Genomic DNA, 25,157 nt, shown 5'->3' on the forward strand with positions numbered 1-25,157 from the left:
TGTATTATTTGTTGAAACTGTACTTTCGATTTGATTTGAAACTGTCTCATTGCTATATGTTTATCAATAAAACTTTGAAAAGAAAAAAAAACTAATTTTAGCAGAGGATTACATTTAAAAATTCTCTTAAGTATAATTTTGATCCTTGTTTCATTTTCATTAAATCCAAGGCGATGGCTTACCTTTCACCTGAAGACCTTTTAAAGGGAGAAATCGAAGACTCATTGGAAAAGGTGCAAACAGCCACCAACATCTTAAAGACTTTCAAAAATTCATTTTTCAACTATAAAAAAGGATTGGCAAGTTATTTCACAAGAAATAAGGAGCTGAGACTCTGGGATTTTCAGTCTCACCTGGTGTTTTGCAGATTTGACAAATTCCTTGACCGTTTAATGAAAATAGAGGTACTCAATTATTGAATTTATTTTTTTTCACATTGTGGGTGGGGTCAAAAGCCTGTAGCTTTCCACATGATTCCTGGAAGAGCAGGAATGGGAGATCTCTTTTCTTAGCGATAAGCTCATGAAGTCAGTGCTGTAAGGAGAAAAGAATGACTTTTAAAACTTTAATGGGCTTCTTTTAGAATTCATTTTTGATTGATCACACCAAGTGTAAGTCAATTTTTTTATCTCCTGTACCAAGCCTTAGAATTTCCTAAGATCCTGGAAAAATGTTATGAATCTGGAAACTGTAAAGGCATCCTTTTCCTTTTGTATATTTAAGGAAACACATATAAAACATACTTGAAATTAAAATTTTTGTCCCCCCAACCACTTAATAATTTAAAATACTAAACACACCACCTTTTGGTATACAAATAAATAATAAGTACATAGTATAATACATATACTTTATACGCATAACTGTATACTATGAAGTATTAAAACCATCTATAAAGGGCCAGGTATGGGCCAGCCGTGCCAGCCCTTCCCCCACTGCACTGGCCCAGAGTCCTGAGACAGCAACTGAGATGTGGGGTGGTGGTGCCTGCCTGTAATCCCAGCACTTGGGAGGCTGTAAACAGGAGGACCACTATGAGTCTGATCTAGTAGTGAGACTCTGAACACTCTGTAGACCCTTCCCTAAAAATACAAAAAGAAAAAAAAAATCCATAAAGATAGAACATGGAAATAGATGTTCTGTATAATTATTTATTTACTTATTTATTGTATAATTATTTAAATGCCTAAAATTAAAAAAAAATTGAATACATATCTAGAGCCTACTGATTGAGCAGTGTGAACTGACGATACTGCTTTCTTTTCATTTGAAGGCTTTCTAATTTATTCTTTATCATTGACATAAGATTCCTTGAATTTCACTCAAAATTGGAGAAGTTTATTTTGAAAACTTGTCATTTAATTAGCCCCACTGTCTCTTAAATTCTGAGGCTGAGGGCTATCTGTACCTCCCTTTCCTAGAAGCCTCTCAAATGCCTTTCCAGGAAAGGAGCTGACTTAGCATCAAAGGAGCTGACTGACTAAGTCATCAGTCAGCTGACTTAGCATCAGCTGACTTCCATCAGCACACGTTCTGGGTATTACCTGGAGGTCTGACTGAGACTTTCAGGATCTCAGTTAGAGAAGTTATGTATCTGTGTAATTTAGAGATACTGTGAGACACTTGCCAGTAAATATGAAAATGGGAATGTGACTTTTAAATTAGCAATTATTTTGTTCAGTTAAGTTGGTAATTATTTTCGTAGGCGAGTAGCCACAGATTTATTGGTCTCAAATGTTGGAAAGTGTTCATTATTTGAAGCTTTAAATCTTTTTCTTCTTAAGATGGTAAAAAGTTCTTTACTGTATCTTTACACAGGACATATTTGTCACCATGTTGGAATTTGAAAAGCTGGAAAGACTAGAATTTGGTGGTACCAAGGGAGCAATTCTAAATGAACAAATCCTTAAAATGAGTGAAGAATTTTTGGATCTCTGTAAAAATTTTAAACAGAGCACTTATGACCCATCTGATTACGACAACATGGTAATATTGTACCTTTGCTCTTTCATTTCATAGGGTCCTATAATTTTAAGTGATAATAGGTACTATCCTGTCCAGTCCCTAAGACCAAAAGATTTGCCTGAAATCTGTTTATTGCTTGTTGGTAGATCAGGAACCAGGAGTCAGGCTTTCATTTCTAGCTCAGACCTGTTTCCAGGAAATCTAGACCTCATTCTGGACATTTCTTGTTTATATTAAAAAGGAACCTTCTAGAGTAACTTATTTGGGTCTGATTACCTGATGTTCTTATAGCTTACAGATATTATTTTAGCCCTTTTCCTTGTTTTTGATCTATTTAAACAACTAGTTTCGTCCTATGCTAACATGTGTGTTGTCCATCATCATTTTTATTATTTAGTGCTATTTATAATTTCAGATTTCTAACCTCAGGAAATAGGCAGAAGCATGCAGATGTGAGCTGTTCTGTTTTCTGTCATTTCCAACATGTCAGTAACTAGGGTGCTTCCTATGGGGATCCCTGCAGCTCTGTGATAAAAATAGCTTCATCTTAGTAGCTTGCCAAAAGTAGTGAAGCTCGTGTATGGAAAGATGAAGATTTAATTCTTTTTTTGTTTGATTATAAAATGTGAATTTATTCACTACTATGGTTATATTTGGCTGTGTAAATTAAGTCTTTGAAATGAACAAGTGCAGTGTGTTACGGTTATAAGGATATAGTTAGCAAACTTTTTTTTTTTAATTTTTTTAATTTTAGGGAAGAGTCTCTCTACTATGTCGGACTCATAGAGATCCACCTGTTTACAGCCCCCAAGAGCTGGGATTACAGGCGCACGCCACCCACCCAGTCTCAGTTGCTGACTCAGCACACCCTGGGGGCGGGGCTGGCACCACAGGCCCACAGCCCCTGTTCCTGCCTGCAGGCACGTTAATCTGCTGAGCTATTTAGCCAGCCCTTAGTAAACTTAATATGTCTGCATTACAGGAAGTTTTGCGAAGTCCAGTTAATAGTAAGTGGGCATTGCCATGGTGAGTGATGCCCTGCTAAGCTGGTACACTATGATTTGTGTAGAAACAGGAGGAACCCAGTAACAGATATTCTGAGCTCATCTTGAAAGCCTTGTATGACATGTGGCACTTGAAAGAGTTTTAATAGTGGGACTTTTGCAGGAGCCAGTGGCCTGGTCTATCTGCATGAACTAGTAGTGAAGGATTGAGACCAGGCATGCACAAAACCCTCAGGAACATTTGAGGTATGGGGAGCCTAGATTTCCTCATGGTTAAAAATACTGGCAAGTTTTCAGAGTTTCACTCATGTCAGTGTCTGGGCTAGTGATGGTGAGCTTTTTAGAGCTTTCAATGATATCCAACAGCCCGGTGTGGCATATGTGCCAGAGGTTTGCCACCACAGGTCTAGGAGATGCCAAGGGTCCTGAATTTCTTCTTGTCAGTGCCTACACAGTTACAAACATGAGTGAGTAGAATATTCATTTGTTCTGAAGCTGGGTGTGGTTGTGCATGCCTGTAACCCCAGCATTTGAGAGGCTGAGGCAGGAGGATCACCTTGAGTTTAAGGATAGCTTGTGTTACATAGTGAGTTCAGGGCCAGTCTGAACAACATAGGGAGACTTTGTCTCACAAAACAAAGCAAAAGAACAAGAAAAGAAAATGAAAATTCTTCTGTTCTATACTTATTTATATTGTTTATATTTGTACTTTTAAGGCCTATTTTACTTTTTAAATAAGGTGGGCAAAGGTGTGTAATCTGTGTTCTGATTTGGAAGTATCAGTCAGTGTCCGTTGGAATTCCCCTATCTGATTATCTTGCCTTAAAGCAGAATCAAGAAGCTCCTCAACTTTGGTCATTGCTTAAAATTAACATATGAATTAACTAAATTTTTGCTTATCCAGTATTCTTATGTTGAAGACCTTTGCTTCTTTGTACATGCCCTCAGTATCATTATTGTCTTAAAATATAGCATCTGTCCTAGTTTTTGCCTAATAAGTATTCTTTTTGGTGTTGCTTTGCTGAGCTCATTGCACATTGATTTGTATCACAGAATCAGCTGGGTAACTGTTAAAGGCATGCATGTGGGTGTGTATAGGGAAGCACACCCGCTCCTGTGATTTCCCTGCCAAATGCATGTACCCTCCTGTGTCCCCCACTTCCCTCTAGCTTTGCACTCAGCTTACAGAGCAGATATTGTGATCCATCATTCTGCGCTTTGATGTAGAGATGATTTAAATCCTTTACAATAAATGAAAGAAATGACCACTAGTAATTTGCTTTTTGAAATACCCTTGCCTCCCTTCACTAACCCCAAACCTGTTAATCAGGCCTTTGTCTTAATTGGTACAGCACAAAGTCTGCCACGCTGTAGTCTTTGTATAGAATGGGAGTATTTCCTGAGTTGTACTCATAAAGATGTTTTGGGGCACCCCAGTTATTTATATTAATTGAAGAATTTAGGTTTTTCCTTTGACTTCTTCCTGTGGTACTGTTTGGGAGCTAGATGATCATGGAAGAGACTTATTTTTCTCATTGTTTGTATTTAACAGCTAGTCTGATGGAGCTCTGGTTTGCTTATATTCTGTGCTATCATTTGATTTAATACAGTTTTATAGATGTTATAGTTTAAGTGTAAAATGTTCTTCAAAACTATCATGTTCAAAGATGGAGCTTTTGGAAGACAGTTGAGTCATGGGGGTGTGATACTTGTCAATGGTGAGTTAATCTCTTGGTGAGTTAATGCCTGCATTTGCCGTGAGTTGATAAAAGTGGGTCTCTGGTCTTCTGGTATGGAAGGGTGTGTTTTTGTCCATCACTCCTACCTTTTCTCTCTGTCTCCTGTCTGCCATGGGTTGGGTAGTTTTCCTCTGTCATGTCCTTCTACCATGCTGTGTCTTCCCTGGAGCCAGTGGATCATACATGAACTGAACACTCTGAAACTGTAAGCCAAAATAAATTTCTACTTTATGTTGCAAATGTTGAATATTTTGTCCCAGCAGTGAGAATATAACTAATGTAGAAAATTAGTATCAGAGAAATAGGGCCATTTCTGTGACCTAACCATGTGGTTAAGAGGTGTTTAGAACTGGTTTTTGGAAGGAGTTCAGGAAGGTTTGCAGATACAAGCTATAGAAGCACTAGAATGCTTTAAGCAGAAGTGACAGGTGACTCTTGTTTTCTCATAGACCTAGAATACTGATAAGAATGTGAACAGAAATGTCAGGCTTGCGAGGTTTCAGTTGGGAGTGAAGACTGTATTGGAAACTGGACTAAGAAACTGCATGTTTCATTTTGGCAAGGGGTTTGTCTATATTTGTACATATCCTCACACTTTAAAGCTAAATTTAAAGGTGACAGATTAATCTGATGAAGGAAAGTTCAAGGCAGCCCATATTCAGGCTGAGCCATGGGTGCTGTAGTTGCTTTTAGTCTGATGTACGTGACAATCAGGAGCAAAACACAGAACCCAACAATTAGAAAATTTTGCAGTTTGGGCCAGCCAAATAGCTCAACGGAGCAAAGCACCTGCAAGCAGGCACAGGGGCTGGGGGTTCAATCCCCAGGCCTGCTGTGCTGGCTCCACCCCCGGGGCATGCTGAGATGGTGATTGAGACTGGGCGTGGTGGCCCATGCCTGTTACGTCAGCCCTTGGGAGGCTGTAAACAGGCAGATCACTGTGAGTCTGATCTAGTAGTGAGACCCTGAACACCCTGTAGATCTTTCCCTAAAAATACAAAGAAAGAAAAGAAAAATTTGCAGTTTGACCACAATGGAAGCCTGTATAAAGTTGGAGCCAAAGAAAGTGTGATTACTAAAACAACATTAGTGCCACTGAAAAAAGCCAAGTACTTTGTATCAGGACAATGGGAAAGATGGCATAAAGGCATCCCATGAATTAGCCATATGCCATTCATTATATGCTCAAGAGTGTAAAAGAGTAAACTCCTTTGAAAGACGGTGCTTTGTTCACTCAGTACCATCAGTGTTTCCCTGAGTTCAGATTTCCAGGCACTCAGAGGTCACTGGGGAGTGGGGCCATGGGCAGTGGGGGCCCAGCTACTGCTTAAGCTGGTGGGAGACCTTAGCATCAGCCACATGGGGCAAGTTTTTCAAATATATAAAATATAAGAGATATGGGGACACAGAAGTTTCCACAGAGATTTAAGAAGAAGGCCTGGGAGTCCAGGCAAAAATGTATAACGGGTCACAGTTGTTGCCAGGAAGGTGATGTACTCCGAAAGTCTCATGTGTTCAGTGGTGGAGCTCTTGGAAGATGACTCTATCATAATGATACCCTGTTCATTGGTGGATTAAGCCATTGTTGAGTTCATAGCACAATGTTTATGGCCCCAGTGACACATCACCAACCAGACGCTGCTTCCTACCTGGTTGGCAGTGTGTCACTGGGGCCCTAAAATGGACAGGTGTATTCTTGTTGTTGACTCCTCACTTCTCTCTCCTAACTTTTTGGTCACCACACATTGAACAGCTTTTCTCCGTCATGCCCCTTCTACCATGACTTGTCTACCTTGGAGTCAGCCAAATATGGACTGAACCTTAATCTATGAGGCAAAAATGAACTCCGTTAAATTGCAAATGTATGGTATTTTGACTAATACATCATATAAGTAATCAAGAACAGTAGCTATTATTCTTCAAGGTAACCCTCTGGCTCCATTTCATCTGTAGAGAAAGCCAAGTAGAGTGACAGAAATGTTACAGACACTGCTGCTGGATTTTCATTGTGTCTTGAGATTGACCACCTAGGAAAATGACAAGTTAAGGAAATTACCTGAGATCACACAGTTTCCAAATTGTGGAACAGAAATTCAAATCTAGAGCTCTCATTCCTATCCCTGGATTATTTCTCAGTATTTACTGCTTCTCATCCTTATTGAATTGAAGTGAATAAGTGTACCTGGGAAATTTATTGGAAGACCTAAGACTTTTGTCTAGGTGGAATAATCCTGATTACTTTGTTTCTACTAATTTCCATAGCAAGATTGATTTCCTTGCTAATTTTCAGAGGAAGGCTGATCCAAGTACCTAATCTGCCATTGTACCAGAATCTAAAATATATTTTAGCAGTAGTTAGCTAATCTATTCTAGGTTATAATGAATTCTTAGAACTAATCCCTGGTTCTATCCTCATCCACTGAACTATTATTTATGCTGTTATTATTTATAATTTTTCCTACTTCATATTGATTTTTTTATTAGTCATCTATGAGATTTTCATACATCTTACCTGTTTATTTTTCCACATGAAATTTATTATGTAAAAACAGTATTTTCCGTTTTGGAAATGTAACATTGAAAAATTTAGCCCCCTTCTCCCACAGCCTTTCCCTTAGGTTTTTCCATTATTCCTCTCCAAAGTTGTTTTTATTTTTTTTTGTAAAATATTACAGATAATTTGGTGCATTTACTAACATACACAAATGCACACACACATTTTTTCTGGTTTTGCACAAAATAGCCTCCTTCATACATCATTTGTACATGTTTTAACGCTAAAATCTTTGGGTAGACATTTTGTATTAGTATCATAACATTGCTCCTGTAAAAAACACATGTCATTTGGTTGAATTCATGAGTTATAGTTATTTTAAAATGTTATCTAGAGTAGTGCATACATTGTTTAAAAATTCAGTTAAAATATTTGCTTCTGAAAATGTAGATATATATATTTTTTCCTATTTCTCATACTAAATACAGTTACAACACTGGCCATTGAGTGAACAAACATGAAAAGGCTTAAAAAATTGAAAGAAGAAGCAGACTTCCTGAGACTCTTGGAGCACAAGAAACAGCATGGTCATGAGTAATGGGGTTTTGTTTTGCTTAAAATAACCTCGACTTAGAGCCAACTATACTGGCAACCTGGAGATGGTAGTGGGCTCAGACCAGGAAAGCCCTAGAAAAGCCTGATACCTCCCAGCTAAATGAAGAAAAGGGAGTCTAGCAAGACAAAATACTTAGATTTCTTGGGCCAGACAGATAGCTTAGCAGATTAAAGCGCCAACTTAGGCAGGCACAGGGACAGGGATTTGATCCCTGGTGTGCTGCACTGGCCCCGCCCCTGGGTGCTGAGACAGTGATTGAGACCCACCACACCCAGTGCACTTGTAATCCCAGAGCCTGTAATTTCAGTACTTGGGAGACTGAAACAGGAGGATTACTATGAGTCCAATCTGTGTAGTAAGACCCTTAGACCCTGTACTAAATACATAAAATTAAAATTAGAAACATAAAAAAATTTAATTTCTCTAAGTTTTTCTAAGTTTCTCTAAGTAATCTCTTCATCCTAGCCAAATACCACAGAAGAAACTAGCCCCACCATATATCTTTGCCAAGTAAGGCTGAGTAGGGAGACTAGGCTTAACCCCCATCGTGTTCTACCCCTCAGCCTTGCTGAGTTGTGTCAGCAACCAAGGAGGAGCCGTGACTTTCTTCCTTGCTGGCTAAGAATGAGCCCCAATCTCTGTGGTGTCCACAGAGACCACATCAGAATCCTGGATGTTCTTCCTCACCTACTAACATCCTCATTCCACTGGGCTAGTATCAGACAAGGACTAGAGAAGATTCAGGACTTCCTTTGTGGCCAACCCTTGCTCTGTGTCCATGATGTGAACAAATGTGAAAATACTAAAAAGTGGAAAGAAGAAAGCAGACTTTCTAAGTGTCTTAGAGCACAAGAAACAACATGGTCATGAGTCACTTGTTTTCTTTGTACTTAAAATAACCCAGACTGATAAGTCTGATAACAACCACTCACACTATGGTGTTAGTAGACATTACATGGGAAATTGTACCTCTCACTTACGCCCAGCTATAATCATCAGCCAACTTTCCACTCTTAGACTTTAATAGATGCTGAATGGAGACCTGGAACTTTAGTCCCCATCTGACAGTAAGGATGCTGGAGCAGTATCAGAGAAAACAAAAACAAAACATTTAAATGAGATCCAGAGGATCATAGCAATTTGAAAATGCCTTGATAGGGAAATAGAAATAGCAACAATAGAAGACATGAAAAGAATTCAGTAAGACTTCAAACTTAAGAAATACAGCAACTAAAAAACAAAGCATAGTAATTGGGCTCAGCAACTTAATGGAAGGATGGAATAAAGAGTGAACTGGGAGAGAAAATAGTAGAAATCACTTTGGCTGAACAAAAGAGAGAAAAGAGATCGAGGTACAAGACGTACTTCCTGAGGGAGTTTGAGACTTTAACCAAAGTTTTGGTATTTTTGTCAAAGTTTCAAAAATAGAAGAGGAAGATGGTAGAGCTGAAAGAGTCATGAAGAAATAATGGCCTGGGCCGGGGAGATGGCTCAGTGGAATAAGCGCTTCCCTAGCAAGTGCAAGGACCTGAGTTTAATACCCGGTTCCACCAAAAAAAAAAAAAAAAAAAAACAAAAGAAAAATAAACTCAATGTATAAAGTCAAAGAAATTCATGCCAAGATATTGTCATTATTAAACTTTTGAAAACTAAAAATAAAGGCAAACTTTGAAAGGCCTGAGAAAGAATTGACTTCTTTCCTACCAGGGGAAAACAATTCAAATGACAGCAGATTTCCTGGCAGAAGCTACAGAGGCCAGAATGAAATGGAAGCTATTTTTCAATTGCTGAAAAGGAACTATAAGTCCAGAATTCTCTTCTCTGTGAAAATACCTGTTAGGAATAAAGAGGAAATCAAGAAATAATCAAACAATAACTGAGTGAATTTATTACCTGTAGAATTAAAATAATGGCTAAGGGAAAAGTTCAATATAGCAAGGAAATGATAAGGAACTTTGGTACACCAGGAGTAGCTTGGTAAATACATATGGAATAGATGTTTCTCCTCCTCTTGACTTTTCTAAATTATGTTTGATAGTGGAAACAAAGTGTTTAGCCTATGTTTTGAATGTGTATACAGAAAATACTTATGGCCACTACATTACAAATAAAAGCATGTAAATGGGCCAAAAGAAAGGTAAAGGTTTCTTCCTTTTCTTCTAAAGAGTGTGACAGTGTCAGCCAAATAGCTCAGCAGATTAAAGCACCTGCACGCAGGTGCAGGGGCCAGGGGTTCGATCCCCCCAGCCTGCTGTGTTGGCCCCGCCCCCAGGGAGAGCTGAGACAGCGATTGAGACTGGGTGTGGTGGCATACTCCTGTAATCCCAGCACTTGGGAGGCTGTAAACAGGAGAATCACTGTGAGTCCGATCTAGTTGTGAGACCCTGAACACCCTATAGACCCTTCCCTAAAATACAGAAAAATGAAAAAACTTTAAAAAAGATTATGACAAAGTATTCCATAAAATTTACCATTTAAATTATTTTGAGTGTTCCATTGTACTAAGTTCCCTTACAGTGTTGTACAGGCATCACCACTATTACTTCCAGAGCTCTTGATCATTCAAAAGATCATCCTTGAAACCATAACCCCATTTTTGCCTTCCCCAGCTCCTGGCAGGCATCATTCTACTTCCTGTGTCTCTGAATTTGACTGTTGTAGATAGCTCATTTAAGTGGAATCGGGCAATTTTTGTCCTTTTGAGATTGGTTTATTTGATTTAGTATATCAAGTGTATTCATGCTGTAGTATATGCCACAATTTATTTTTTAAAAGACTAACTTTATGTGTGTAGGGTATTTTGTTTGCTCATCTATTGATGGACATTTGAACTACATCCACTATTTTGGCCATTGTGGTTAATGCTGCTAGGAGCAATAAAGGGATGTGCAAGTTATCTGTTTATTAGGAATTTCTGGTCATATGGTATTCTTTAATTTTTTGAGAAATTGGCAAACTGTTTTATAAAGCAATTGAGCCATTTTACCTTCCCAGTAACAATGTCATGCTCAAGCACCTCTGCTTTGTTCTTTCTGTATACTTAACTTTTTCTTTTTAATTCCACAAATGAGATCTCTCTGTGTCTGGTTACTTAGCAGAATGTCCTTCAGCTCTTTTTTTTTTTTTGGTGGCAAACGATAAGATCTCCCTTCAAAGCTGAAGTGAGTGAGTGTGTGTGTGTGTGTGTGTGTGTGTGTGTGTGTGTGTGTGTGTGTATGGGTGTGTATGATTTTCTTTACTCATTCATTTTTGGCCAACATGTAGATTGCTTCTGCATGTTGGGATTTTTGAGTAGTTCTGCAGTGTATGTGGGAGTTCAGATCTTTTGGAGGTGATTTCATGCCATCTAGGTATATACACTCTGAAGGACTGTTGAGTTATAGAGCAGTTCTATTTTTAATTTCTTTACAAATCTCCATAAGGTTTTTCATAATGGCTGTACCAAGGTACATTTCCACTAATAAAAAAAAATTATGCCACATTCAACTGCAATTTATTCCAGGAGCATAAAGGTGATTCAATATTTTATTTTAATTTGAATTCAATATTTGTACCATTCAATGTAATTCCAATAGTAACAGACTATAGAAGAAAAATTACAGGGTGTGTTAATGTAAAAAAAAATTTAATAAAAAAATTGATTCCCATTCATGACAAAAAAGAACTCAGAAAAGTAGGACTAGAAGGTAACTTCCTTAACTTGATAAAGAAAATCTAGCAACAACCTCAACTCAAGCACATTTTACCTAACAGTGACTTTTTAAAATTCTGAACACATCACATATGTTCAACTGCCTACTCAATATTTCCACTGAGATTATTTGATAGACATCTCAAAGTTAACGTTTTCAAATCCATGTCCTTGTTCTACTCATCCTCAGAACTACTTTTGGGTATATTCAATGCATTAACTATCACAAATAATTGTCTACTGAGCTCACAGTCTTGGGGTTATCCATAGGCTCACTCATTTTCTAACAAACATTGAGTTCTTTTCGATCCCCTCCCCTCACAAAGGTATGTCTGTGACTCATTCCTGACCTGATTTATTGCATTTGCTTTAAGGTGCTCCTATGTCCTGCATTAAGGTGCTCCTATGTCCGGCCCCATTAGTCTGTCCTCCACACAGAGGCTTGAGCACCTTTTAGGTTTCTTTTTAACGTATTTGGTACAGGGTCTAGAGGGTCTCATTACATAGATCGGATTCATGGTGATCCTCCTGTTTTCAGCCTCCCCAGCACTTGGATTACAGGCATGTGCCATCATGCCTGGCTTCTAGGGCCAGCACAGCATGTGGTACCTCAGATAAACTCCAGACCTTGTACTTGCCAGGCAGGCGCTTATGCCCCTGAGCTATCGCCCCAGCCCTTGAGCGCTTTTTACAAGCTATGTCTAACCATGGCTGTTTTCTCAACTCTTCAGTAGTTTCCCATGTTGCTATGAATGAAATTTGTTTGTTTTCAGAATAGGGAAACATTTTTATACTGACTTCTGAGTAATATTAGCTCATCATTTTTTTAAAGGTATTTAGTACAGGGTCTACAGGGTCTTACCACACAGATTGGACTTGTAGTGACCCTTTCTGTTTTTCAGCCTCCCAAAAACAGCACTGGGATTACAGTTGCGTGCCACCACACCCAGTCTCAGTCACCATCTCAGCATGCCCTGGATTGAACCCCCGATCCGTGCATCTGCCTAAGCAGGCACTTTAATCTGCTGAGCTATTTGGCTGGCCCTTAGCTCATCATTTCTTCTCACACAAAGACTGAGAAAAAGCTGTGAGCTAGGAACTTTATAAAATATTGGAAACCTATTATAGTGGGAAAAAAATAAAGCTGGCCACTAGTTTTATAGACTTGGAATCCAATGGAGAAAGAATCAGGCAATTATTATAGTGTGTTCAGTCTGAGGTAGCAGAAGTCCAGAGGGCTGTGAGAGCATTTGCAAAGTCCTTTTCCAAAGGTGAAAATAAACTGAGACCAGTAACATACATGGAAGTGAAGCAAGTGAGGAGTTGATAATGGAGTGTGAGGGAGACATAGACAAGGAGGGGCTAGATCCTGGAGTCTAAACTTTGGAGAAGTGACAGAATAGTCAGCAGTAAGTAAGGGTCCGACCACATAGTACCTTGCAGGCTGTGTTAAGAATTTTCATCTGTTCCTTATTAAATTTAGGATTCTGAATTGAGATTGAATTAAAGGGATCATGACTAAGAGGATGGTTTCTGTTTTCAGAAAGCTACAATAGGCTGCAGGTGGGAGGATGAATCAGATTCCAGACTGGTGGCTGAGAGCACAGCTAGAGAATGACCGATAGCAGGCCCGATGCACGGTGGTGGTGATCAGGGACAGTAGTGTCTAGAGTGGGCCTGGGCAGCACTCGCCAGAGAGAGACAGGTCCGAGGGGTTGCCCAGTTGTCTTTCTGGTGTACAAGGAGGAGGAGCACTTTACAGAGAAGATGATGAGTTCCGAAGTGGGCAGAGAAGCACTTGTGGGACTTCCTAGAGGACAGGTCTGGGAGGACATGGTGACGTGGTGGTGAGGAAGCTTTCACAGGAGGACTTCTTTCCCTCCTTGAATTGATGCTTATCTCTAAGTATTAAATAATATTTAAGGATTATAAATTGTATGCTCCTTGTTGTTATACAGAGAAGATGGATTTGTTAGGCTTGTTTAAACTTGTCAAGAAGGTTTGTTTACTTTTAAACGTCAGCGATCCTTGATGGAAGAGACTGCTTGGCTGTGATTGGGGGAAGCAACTTCCTCTTGCTGCTAAATATAGTACCGTGTTGTATGGCCCGGTGTTTTAGAACCTTGTACTGTGATCCTGTTGTGTGTTGTGTTCATCTGAAGGTGCTGCCTTTCGGAAGGTGCAGCAGTGTCTGCTCAGGGCACTGTAACAGAATAACATAATTTGTAAATATGAGACATTTGTTTATCAGAATTCTGGAGGCTAGGGAGTCCAAGATTGAGGCAGCAACAGACGGAGTGTCTGGGCAGAGCTGCTTTCTAGTTCAGGCTTCACCCGCTTGCCGTGTCTTCCATAGGGGTGCACCAGGGGGTCTTTCTTGGGCTTTTTCTTATGGACATTAATCCCCTTTACTCATGAGGGCTTTGCTTTTGCTGCTTAATCATTTCACAAAGTACCGCTTCTTAATATAGTCACATTTCAACCTGTAGGAATGGGAGGACACAAGCACAGCATAATGCAGGTGCATTCCTTCGTAGAAATAGTGTCCTGGTTGGGAGTGCAGGCTTGGGAGCCAGGCTAGCTGGCTCACCTCTTTCCCCTGTCATTTAGCCATGGTGGGTACTGGAGCATACTATTTAACTTCTCTAAATTTTTGTCACTTAGAAAATAGAAAAGGTACTACCTATGTCCTCTATTGTGAAAACTGAGTTCATACAGTAAAGCATTTAAAACAGAACTAAATAAATGTTAGCTGGCATTATTCCTACTGTTGTTTTCCCTGTGGTTAATGAGAGGAAGGACAACTTGGGAGGTGGCGAATGCCTTCATTATGTGAAGTCTGTAGTGAGCACCTGAAGGCCTCTGAACCCTGAAGGAGAGAGTGTTCTTGAATTCCTGAGACAGCTTTGCTGGAAGCAGGATCGCAGCACTTGGGAGATGATAGCTAGTCTCCCACCACTGCCTTCCTCCTCATTATGGGAGTGGGTGGTAATGGATTAAGAGGAAAACTGGGAGGAGTTTGCTGCATGTTATTAAGAAGCTGGGAAAACACCAGTGTTTCTGAATTGCTACTGTAGTTTCTCATAGCCTGGATTTTAGTTCTCTCCTGAAGAATTCCCATGAAAGATTTCTGCTCCGTGAAAAATAAAAATGTCCTTTTTAAGCATACAGTCATAATAAGACAACTTGACTTTTCACTTGTAGTCAGGTGGGTCAGAAAAGGAAAACAGAATGATGCTTATATGGATCAAAGCTCTGGTGTTAGAGTCTGAGCCAGAAAATAGGATTGTGAAAACATAGGGTAAGGGCAGTAAACAGGAAGTAACTGCTGTGCAGTGAGGTGTGGCGGCTTCTTGATCTTCCTTGAGGTCCCGCTAGAAAGATACATCTTTTTCATTCATGAGCAGGAAGAGCAGAGGTGTACCATCTTATGCAATTGTTGTTTGCCCTGTTGGATTCTTTCCTAAAATCTAAAATTTCACTTTGAATATTATAGGAATTTGAAAATGACTACGTTGCATTTAAGTCCAAAATTTTGGACTTTGATAGAAGGCTCGGGACAATTCTTTGTGAAGCTTTCTGTAACTGCCATGGTTTGGAAGCTGCATTTAAGGTGAGTTCTGAGAAAGCTACTATGAAAATGTTTCACTACTGAATAATATAGACTGTTACATGAAAGGAGTGAGTGCATTCTTTTCTGACTCAAGTAAAGCATTAACTAGATTAGTTGCATTCCCTCAAATTCAGCACACGTTAATGTGTGAAGAATAACGAAGTGGGGTTTGCAGGGTCATTTTTAGGACCTACAGCTATTGATCATTTCTGACATTCACAGTGTTGTACCTCTTGTTACCTTTAGAGCCAGCCTGGCCTGGCCTATGAAGAATTGATTTGACATTAAGTCACAGTAAAAAATGAAAAATGTTTTATAGTTCAAGAATTTCTTTTCTAAAAAAAAAACAAAAAAAAAAAGAATTTCTTTTCTTTGCCACTTTTTACGTATGTTGGGTTTCCTTACTTTGTTTCTGACTGAAATAGCAATTTATGTACTGTTTTCAATAGGTATATAATATCATTGATTACCAGGCCTGTCATAATTTATGTGTCAATAATGAAAAAAAAATTCTGCCCAATAATTGTGAGGTCATCGATTGCATAATGCATTCCAATTTCACAGATGTTGAAAAGCTTTTGTTTCAGGGCAAATGAAATACAATGTGCATATGTATATATACGTACGTATACATATGTATATATGTACACACGTATGTATATATGTGTATACATATGTATATTAAGAATTGTATAAAAGAAAAGCCCTGTATAGTTCACTGAAAGGGAAAGCTTGTCACACAGAGAAGAGAGACATCATGAATGTTTATAATATGATGTGACAGTGAAGCTTAGTCACCTTGCTTGGCTTGGGAGCCCCCCAGGGGTTGGTGGAATACCCTTCTAGTTGTGTCTAGGTGTTCAGGGAGGCATGACCTTGGGTGCTGCATGTGGCCTCGTACTTCTTCCTCTCTGGCACTGTACCCCTGCTTTGCACACCCACAACTGTCAATAAATGGCTTTCTTCCCCAATGTACCTTGCCATGATGTCTGTGCAAGGGAGACAGCCAAACATGGGCTGAATACCCTGAAACTGTGTGCTAAGTTAAACCTCTTCCCTTGTAAATTGTGAGCATTAAATATTATATCTCAGTGAAGAGCAAGCTGATTAGCACAGAAAATTGGTACCAGAGAGTTTGGACTGTTACTGTGATGGGATCGCTCATGTGATTTAGAAACCTTTGAAACTAGTTTGCAGGAGCAGTTTGGAAATGGAGATGCAGACAAGAGAAAGCCATAGAATGCTATAAAGCGCAGGCAGATGGGTGATTCTGGTCAAAGCTCAGAGACCAGAGTGCTGGTAAGAATGAGATCAATGAAGGCCAGGCTTAGGAAGTTTTCAATTGGGAACAAGGGCTCCATTGGTAGCTGCACTGGAGGCCATGGGTGTTAGACTGTGACAAAAAAAAAAAAAAAAAAAAAAAAAAATTGTCCTGGGACTTTGCAACCAGCCATTAAGGGCAGTGGATTAATCTGGTGGATGAAGGAGCCCAATGTTCAGGCTGTGGCATGGGCACTGCAGGCTGCTTTTAGACAAATTTATAGTCACAATAGGGGTTAAAAAGAAAAGCAGAATAATTTAAAAGCTTAACATTTGGCCAAAAAAGGAATCATGTGTAAAGTTGGGACCAAAGGAATTGTGGTTGCTGAAGAGATTAGGGCCACTGAAAACAAACACAAAGTACTTGGTGAAAGGATAACAGCAAAAGTGCCTTGAGAACATATCCATCATTAGCAAGACTCCATCCATCAAGCTCAAGGGCACAGAAATATCAACAACTCATAAGAGAGTCCCTGGACCCTGGCTTGAGAAGAGCCTCTCAGGGAATTGGTTCCCCAGCATTCGGGCCACAGTGCCAAGCCATTCAGGTGCTCAGAGAGTGCAGTAGCCATGGTCCAGGGGCACTGCTTACTGCTTCATCTGGCAGCTGACTTGGCATTGTCCACATGAGACTAGTTTACTAGCATGTGGGATACAAGAACTGTTGGGTCAAGGCAATTTCCACCTAGATTTCAAAGAAAGGCCTGGAAGGCCAGGCAAGGAGCGCCTGGAAGGGTTGTGCTTGGAATGAAGCCAAAAGGTGCAGTGGAGACCCCAGGATATCAGAGAAGCCAGGAGCAGAGAATGTCTGCTGGGGAAAGCCACAGCCCCAAAGGGGAGCCAGCCATGTGGGCTGCAGCCAGCACGGCCACAGGGGTGGGGCCACAGAAGCCCTCTGGAACTCACATTTTACCACCATGCACTGCAGATGCCAGAGGCAGACCTGTAGAACTTACTACTTGCTTGCTAGTTTTTGTCTTGATTTGGTCAAATTCTTTTTCTGTCTCCTGATTGTTCTTTTTTAGAGTAGGAATGTTTATGCTGTGCCGTTATACCTTGATATTATTCATCTTGCTTTTGATTTTTCATAGAGGCTCGCAACTAAGTGCCTTGAGTTTCAAGAGAGACTTAGACTTTTGAAAAATGTTGGAACTGTTGAGACTTTGGGAAATGGATTTATTGTGTTTTAGGTTTTGTGCACGATAGTTGTTACATGTTAGGCACCATTCTGAACTTGTACTTATTGGAGGATTAAATATGGCTTAATGAAGTGGTTTGGGGTATCAGGTTGACAATGGTAGGATGTATGGGTTGAGCTTAATTATGTCAATTTCATTGGCTTGATTGACTTGGGAGACATCTGTGGGACTAACAGTGCACACTTGCCCAGGGGTCATGGAGGCATGACCTTAGGGGCCTAATCCGGCCCTCTGCCCCTCCTTCTCTGGAGCTGAGACCTGCTGTGCTTCCTGGACAACAGGAACTGGGCAGCTTTCCTTTGCCCTGCCACCTTGCTGCCACAATGTCCCTGCCTTGGAGCCAGCTCTAGTGGACAGAATCCCCTGAAACTGGGGGCCAAATAAAACCTCTCCTCTTCTAAATTGTCAGGCATTGCGTCTTAGTGGAGAGAAAGCTAACTAGTACATATGGGTAATAGGGATGTCGTATAATATATGCTCAACAAAGAAGAAAATTATAAATCAGGCATAAGTAATCCCAAATTAAGTGTAAGCTGACATCCCAAAAGAAAAACTAAATGTTTGATGTCCAGAGAAATATAATCAGAAAGGTCCTGGTAGATCTGGAATGGCCATGTAAACAGTATAGCAGACAGATATTTTAAAAACATTGTTGGATTTTGATTTTAAATTTCAAATGAGTTGTCCTAACATTGGTGGAGTTATCAGTGTCCTCTTGCCTCGCTTGAGCATTTGAACATGGAGACTTTGCTAGGATCAAATGGCTCTTTTTAAAGATAAAGTTGAGGCTTTTGTAGATAAATGGATGCAGCTAGAGACTATGTTAGTAAGTGAAATCAAGCCGATCCACATGTGCAAACATGGAATTATCTCGCTAGTGTGAGAACCTGAAAGAATAATGAAAGTCTAAAAGGTGCAGCAGATACTGTGAAAGGGAAAGAAATTGTTCAGTGGGATGAGGAAAAGGACAAATAATAGAAGGGAAAAAATATACTCAGGTATATATGCTGAATAGTTTGGATAAATGTATTGTCGATTTCTGCTGGTCTTTTGAAAAGAGCTTAAAAATAAGTTAATGCTTAAATTTTTTTTACTCTTTTGAATTTCTTATAACTTTTTTGTTATTGTTTTGCCTTTTTTTTTTAAACAAATCTTACCTGTTTATATCTGGTAATCTGAGCAACTAATTTGAAGATGTCACATGTAGTACAGCAACCACTGTTAAATTCCTATTACTTTGTTTACTGAACTTGTATCACTTCTAATGCTTTTTTTTTTCTATCACTATCTTGTATTCTTTGAAAATAAAAAAGACTCTTTGGTAAAACTGAGATGCTCTTTGCCAAAACTTATAGTTTGCTGTTAATAAAATCAACCAACCTGTAATCTCATCACTGAGGTACAATTACCTTGAATATTGCCACTGTATTTTCTTTGACTACATAGGCATACATATGGACTAAAAGGTATCCTATTCTGATCCTCTTTTATAACCTTTCCCTCTTAGAAATGAGTGATAACAGAATTCTTGACTTTACAGCAGAATTAATTATATATATATATATATATATACACACACACACACACACACACACACACACACATACTTTTTATATATTTGGTACAGAGTCTACAGGGTCTCACTACATAGATCCGACTCATAGTGATCCTCCTGTTTTCAGCCTCCCAAGTGCTGGGATTATAGGTGTGCACTGCCATACCCAGTCTCAATCGCTGTCTCAGCAGGCCCCACAGGCAGGGCCAGCATGGCATGCTGGGGATTGAACCCCCAGCCACTGTGCTCTGCCTAAGCAGGCATTTTAGTCCTGTGAGCTATTTGGCCAGCTCTATATTATTATTATTAAGGTCTGTTAGTAATCTATTTTTTTCATCACTAGAACTCATGCTTTTTTAAATAACTGGAAGACTGAAATATCAATTACAGAAGTTTATAATTCAATCTAATTAAAATTTCAACTCATGGTACTTATTTTTTTCTAAACAATCCTATCTCGTATCTTACTGTCATGGGATTTTGAAAACCTTTCCATATATTTATACATCGTGTACCAAAAAGTACTTAAGATGCAATCTTACCCTTATGAACTTTGTAATGGTGGGTCATGATTCCATTGCTTCTGTTACTCTTGCGTTGCCTGCAGCAGTGCCTTACAGGCAGCAGGCGCTCAATAACTGCTTGAGCTCTGTTGGACTAACTGGTAATTTGAATGTCGAAATGACACACTGCTGAGGATAAACTACTAGAACAGTCGTGGCAGAGGATCAATACAGGTTTGTATACTTTAAGGGAAAAATTACCTTAACTGCTGGTAAATGTAGCTGAAAGCTGAATATTTAGTGTTGGTGCCAGGGAAGAAATATTTGTGGGCTATTGTCTGAAGGAGACAATCTTATGTCTATTTATTTATTTATTTTGGTGGAACTGGGTATTGAACTCAGGCCCTTGTGCTTACCAGGCAAGCTTTTATTCTACTGAGCTACTTCCCCAGCCCCCAACTTACGTCTATTCTTGGCAAAGACATAGCCAGGAAGGGAATTTTATTTTATTTTTATTTTTTGTATTTTAGGGAAGGATGTACAGGGTGGTGAGGGTCTCACTACTAGATCAGACTCTACTGATTCACCTATTTACAGCCTCCCAAGGGCTGGGATTACAGGCGCATGCTACCACGCCCAATTTCAATCACTGTCTTGTGTGCCCCGGAGGTGGGGCCAGCTTGGCAGGCTCAGGGATGGAAACCCTGCCCTTGCGCCGGCTTGCAGGTACTTTAATCCGCTAGGCTATTTGGCCCTAGGAAGGGAATTTAAAAAACTATCACAAAATCTGGAGTATAGGCACTCATCAAAGTAAACAAACAAAAAACTAATAAATTTCTAAAGTTTACATACAGGAAAACTAAAGTGTGTAAGACAAGTGTCTGAAAAAGATTTTACACAATATGCATATTGAATATTCTTAGTCTAATAATATGAAATTCAAACAGCCTTAGAATGCAACACTTTTTGAGCTCCAAATTGATTCCATAGAAGGAAAGTTACACATCCTCAAATCTTGTTTCAAGCACAGATTATTAAAAATGTATTAAATAACCTTCAGGTTATATGTATAAGATATACATGAAATATAAATAAATTTCATTTTTAGACATAGGCCTCACTCCTGAGATAATTTATGATGTATTTGGAAATATTTCAAAATCCTAATTTCTGAATTCTAAAACACTTCTTTTTTTTTTTTTTTTTTTTTTTTTTTTTGGTGGAACTGAGGATTGAACTCAGGCCCTTGCGCTTGCCAGGCAAGTGCTTATTCTACTGAGCCATCTCCCTGGCCCCTTCTAAAACACTTTTAACCATTTCATTTGAAGGACACTCAGCCTGTGTGTAAAAACTATAGGATTGTAGGGTGTGTGTTATTCAAGTGGTCACAGATTTAAAATTACTAAAGTAAGCAAAGCTGGAAAAATATGAACATATAACATTTTGAACAGTATTGTTAGAGTTATAAAAATCTGTATTTCATTATGAAACTGACAAGTACAAAAAAAAATAAATAAAGGTAAACCTTATAGACCTCAAATGGGATATTTAGGGAAAGAAACATAGGATGGGAATCAATTCTTAACCTCTCAGGATGCGAAAGAAAGCATCTAGATTCATCATGAAGGAGCTCTTCTGTATGCATCACAAGAGAGCAAGGGTTTCCAATCCCCTTTCTTTTCTTTCTGGGGGACGTTTTATATTTGTCATGATGAATAATTATGTTTAGTCATTGACAGACAGGTTGACATTATCGTACCACTTTTTGGCTTCACAAATTCCCCAGAGAATATTGCTCTATATCATTTGTCTGTCACATTTGGAATTAAGAACTACTAAGCACATAGGCAAGGTAAGGCATAGCCTGAAAATTTCTGATCTTGTTCCAGTCGTGAATATGATCAAAAGTGTTTGAAAAATGGTGGCATAGAATGTGTTTCCCAGTTGTTACTGGAGAACATTTGCTTGTTAAATCCGTGAGGTAGTGTTGGCTTTCAAGTTACATTAAGCTCAAACTCAACAGAACAGTGGCTGTGGGAAGAAAGTTAATAATTTACCTTGGTAGTGAATAACCAACAGGACTTAAAAATATTTAGCATTTTCAATTATAATTGATGTCCCTGAAAAAAGCCAGAGTGTGTTTGTCTAAATGAGCCTTGAGGTATAATGAGATTTGATTTCGGTTTGTACTGTTTTTCATTATTGTTTGTGAAACTTTTACAAGGGTTTTATAATTAAGTTGGTTTTTAAATAAAATCAGTTTTGAGGGAAAACAAGAACAGGAGAAAAGAATAAATTTGTGTTCCTTTTCATCTTGCTAATGAGGCACAAGGCTTTTTATAGAATTTTGCTGCCACCTTAAATATATTCAGTTATTTTGGGACATCTTTTAAAACAAATAACTAGGGTGACCAAGAGTGGACATACGATGAAGCTTTCTGGAGAAAGAATGATAAAGTACAGTAGGCCCCTCATCTACAGAGAGCATGTTCCAAGGCCCCACGGAGTGGACCAAACCCAATGTATGCTCTTTTTTTTTTCTAGACATACACATGGATGGTAGAATTTAGTTTATAAATTAGTCACATAAAACACGTAACAGATACTAATAATAGAATAACTATAATGATGTAATATAGTAAGTTATTTAAAACATATAAATGGCCTATTTCTGGTCTTCCATTTGCTCTTTTTGGATTGCATTTGACCACTGGTAACAGATACTGTAGGAAGCAAAACTTTGGATAAGAACCACTGTGTCTTCACTCTCAGTGGCTGGTGAAAGGCTCCATGGTGGAGCACAGACCCCAGGCACGAGATGGCCTGTTTTTGTTTTTGTTTTTTTTTAATGTATTTGGTACAGGGTTTCATGATACAGCTCAAAGTCCTAGTGATCCTCCTCTTTTCAGCCTCCCTGGCACTGGGATTACAGGGGTGTACCACCAAACCCAGTTTCAGTGCCCAGCATGGCACGCCCAGGGTTCCAGGGCTGCCACAGCATGCAGTACCGGGAATCAAACCTGGGTCCTTGTGCATGGCAAGCAAGCACTTAGACTGCCAAACTATCTCCAAAGCCTACAATTGCCTGTTTTAGACTAACTTTCTTTTCTTCTTTCTTTCTTTCTTCCTTTTTTTTTTTTTTTTTTTTTAATGTATTTGGTACAGGGTCTCACTACACAGCTCAGATGTGTAGTGATACTCCTGTTTTCAGCCTCCTCAGTGCTGGGATTACAGGCACGTGCCACCATGCCCAGGCTGATGGTCTGGTTTTATACCCATGCTCTGCTTATGGTTGTATAACTTCAGGGCAGTTATCTCCTCCCCTCAACTTAGTTTCCTCTTCCAAAGCATGTAATAATAACATTTGAAGCATTCTTAACATAGTTTTATAATATACACTGGTTACATACATGATTTTAGTTATATTATTTTGCTGGCACCAAAACCCATCTCATATTACCAAACAAGAGTCCTCATTGGTTAGTGCACGGAGCAGGAGAATCATGGGAACCCAAAGTTAGGTTCACTTAGCTTCATGGAATCTAGTACAAGTTTGAAACCTAGGGGCCTTCACTGAATAAAAGAAGGGAAGCCCTTTTTTCTTCTTTGCTAGTCACATTCTATTCACTTGTTTGCCATTTTCTATTTTTTGGTTGACTTCCTCTTATTAGTCTTTTTTCATTCATAACTTTGCTGATTCTGAGAAACCCAGTCAGATTAGCTCAAGGTATTGGTATGAGCCAGAACACTCACATCAAAGGAAATATCTACCTGTGAAATAGCTTGTTTTGGAACAGTGATCACTGCTGCCCCTGGTCACGGTCAGGTTAACTGCTAGGACTCCTGGGCACAAGGGAACTAGGGGCAGAACAGCTGTCGTGGCTGCTACCTTTGGTTTAAATATTGATGGGATGACCAACATGTCCTCTATATAGATACAGAAATTCTTATGTCTAAATACAGAAATATACATACAGAAATTCTTATATCTAAAGAATGTATTTCTAAGAACAAATAACATGTACATAAACCTTGCACTTACACTGACATATAAAAAAATCTTCAGATTGTTTGTGAGTCCCCAGTAGAAAGTATTAGTAGGTATGAATAGGGTCAGCTTACAAATGATAGCTCATTTCTGACCTCTCTCACTTTCCACTGAGGAAGAGAAGTTACATCTAGAATTTGGTTTATTGGAAGTACAGAAATTTTAGGAAGATGCAAAAATATGTTTTGTATTTGGCAGTGCTTTAGGATGCCTTTAGAGTTCTAGATTTTTTTCCTGTAGTCATGCAAGAGGGGAAAGTCATAATGGGAGTTGTGAAGTGAATATTTGTATTAAAACTCATTGCTCTTAACCTTTCTTTCACTTTGGCTTTTATAGCTTTTGACCATATTTGGGAATTTTCTAGAGAAACCAGTTGTCATGGAAATTTTCAGCCCACATTACAGCACACTGGTGAACATGATTAATGCAGAGTTGGACGTGTGTAAGCACTTGTATAATGAGCACATCCAGCAGGTAAGTGGTGGTGAAGGTGAGCACATCCACAATGTAATTCTCAATGAGTAATGCTGTCAACTAGAACTACATTTTATTGTACTTAAGTATTAGAGGCAGTAAAGCTCATGCTTTATTTATTGGTTTCCTTATGGAGAACTTAGTTTAGAACCGTATCCCTTCTATCCATATACATATAGTTATCATAGATATATATATATAGATATATATATATAGTTATCATATATACATCTATAGGTATCATGTATACACATATACAGTTATATGTATAGGTTTGTTTCCTAAGTTATATTTCTGTCCTATAGTTATTCCCCCCCACACTAGGTAGTGAGCCATTCAGGGCAGGGCCCTTTTCATTTCTTCCTTGTGTTTTATACATATACATATACGATACACACACACACACACACACACACACACACACACACGATGAACAATTGCTTCCAAGATGGAAGGCATCCTAATTGTTCTCTGTCTTCCTCTTTACCAAAATATCAACTTACAGATTGAACATGGACATGTAGTTCTTAACAAGAATATGCCATATGCCTCTGGGAATATCAAATGGGCCAAAGAGGTCCTTGGACGCCTTCAAACATTTTGGTCAAATTTTGTATCTCTTCGTTATCTGTAAGTAGTCAAGCTTATTACATGGTCAGTTATTGTAATATTAAGGGTGGTTTTTATAGATCAAGAAGAAGCTGTTCCACTTAGGAAGTTGTTGGCTTATCTCATTTTATCTACTTGCTGAATGTGTTGAGGGAAGTATTATCATGGCTTTGGAATATTTTTGGTAAGATTCGTAACATCATATGTTTATGTGTTTTCAGGTCTATTTTTCATCTCACATTTCCTTTTTATTCATGTTTAGTTGTGTTGTTATATTTTCTTTCTCAAATAATGACACCCTGTATTATGCAGTCTTCTGTGCCTTTT

The 25,157-nt window shown here is 38.9% G+C and overlaps 1 protein-coding gene across 1 annotated transcript in view; it reads left to right on the top strand.

The window, feature by feature from the left end:
- Positions 1 to 25,157, top strand: part of Dnah11 (dynein axonemal heavy chain 11) — a 375,268-nt gene that overhangs the window by 40,105 nt on the left and 310,006 nt on the right. The window contains exons 6-10 of the mRNA XM_023709848.1: positions 132 to 404; positions 1,819 to 1,986; positions 15,006 to 15,122; positions 24,084 to 24,221; positions 24,727 to 24,851. Of these exons, the coding sequence (XP_023565616.1) occupies positions 132 to 404; positions 1,819 to 1,986; positions 15,006 to 15,122; positions 24,084 to 24,221; positions 24,727 to 24,851 (821 nt within the window). The remainder of the gene's footprint in view (positions 1 to 131; positions 405 to 1,818; positions 1,987 to 15,005; positions 15,123 to 24,083; positions 24,222 to 24,726; positions 24,852 to 25,157) is intronic.

The sequence above is a fragment of the Octodon degus genome, unplaced genomic scaffold (assembly GCF_000260255.1).
Source record: "Octodon degus isolate 3935 unplaced genomic scaffold, OctDeg1.0 scaffold00015, whole genome shotgun sequence".
NCBI classification, from domain to species: domain Eukaryota; kingdom Metazoa; phylum Chordata; class Mammalia; order Rodentia; family Octodontidae; genus Octodon; species Octodon degus.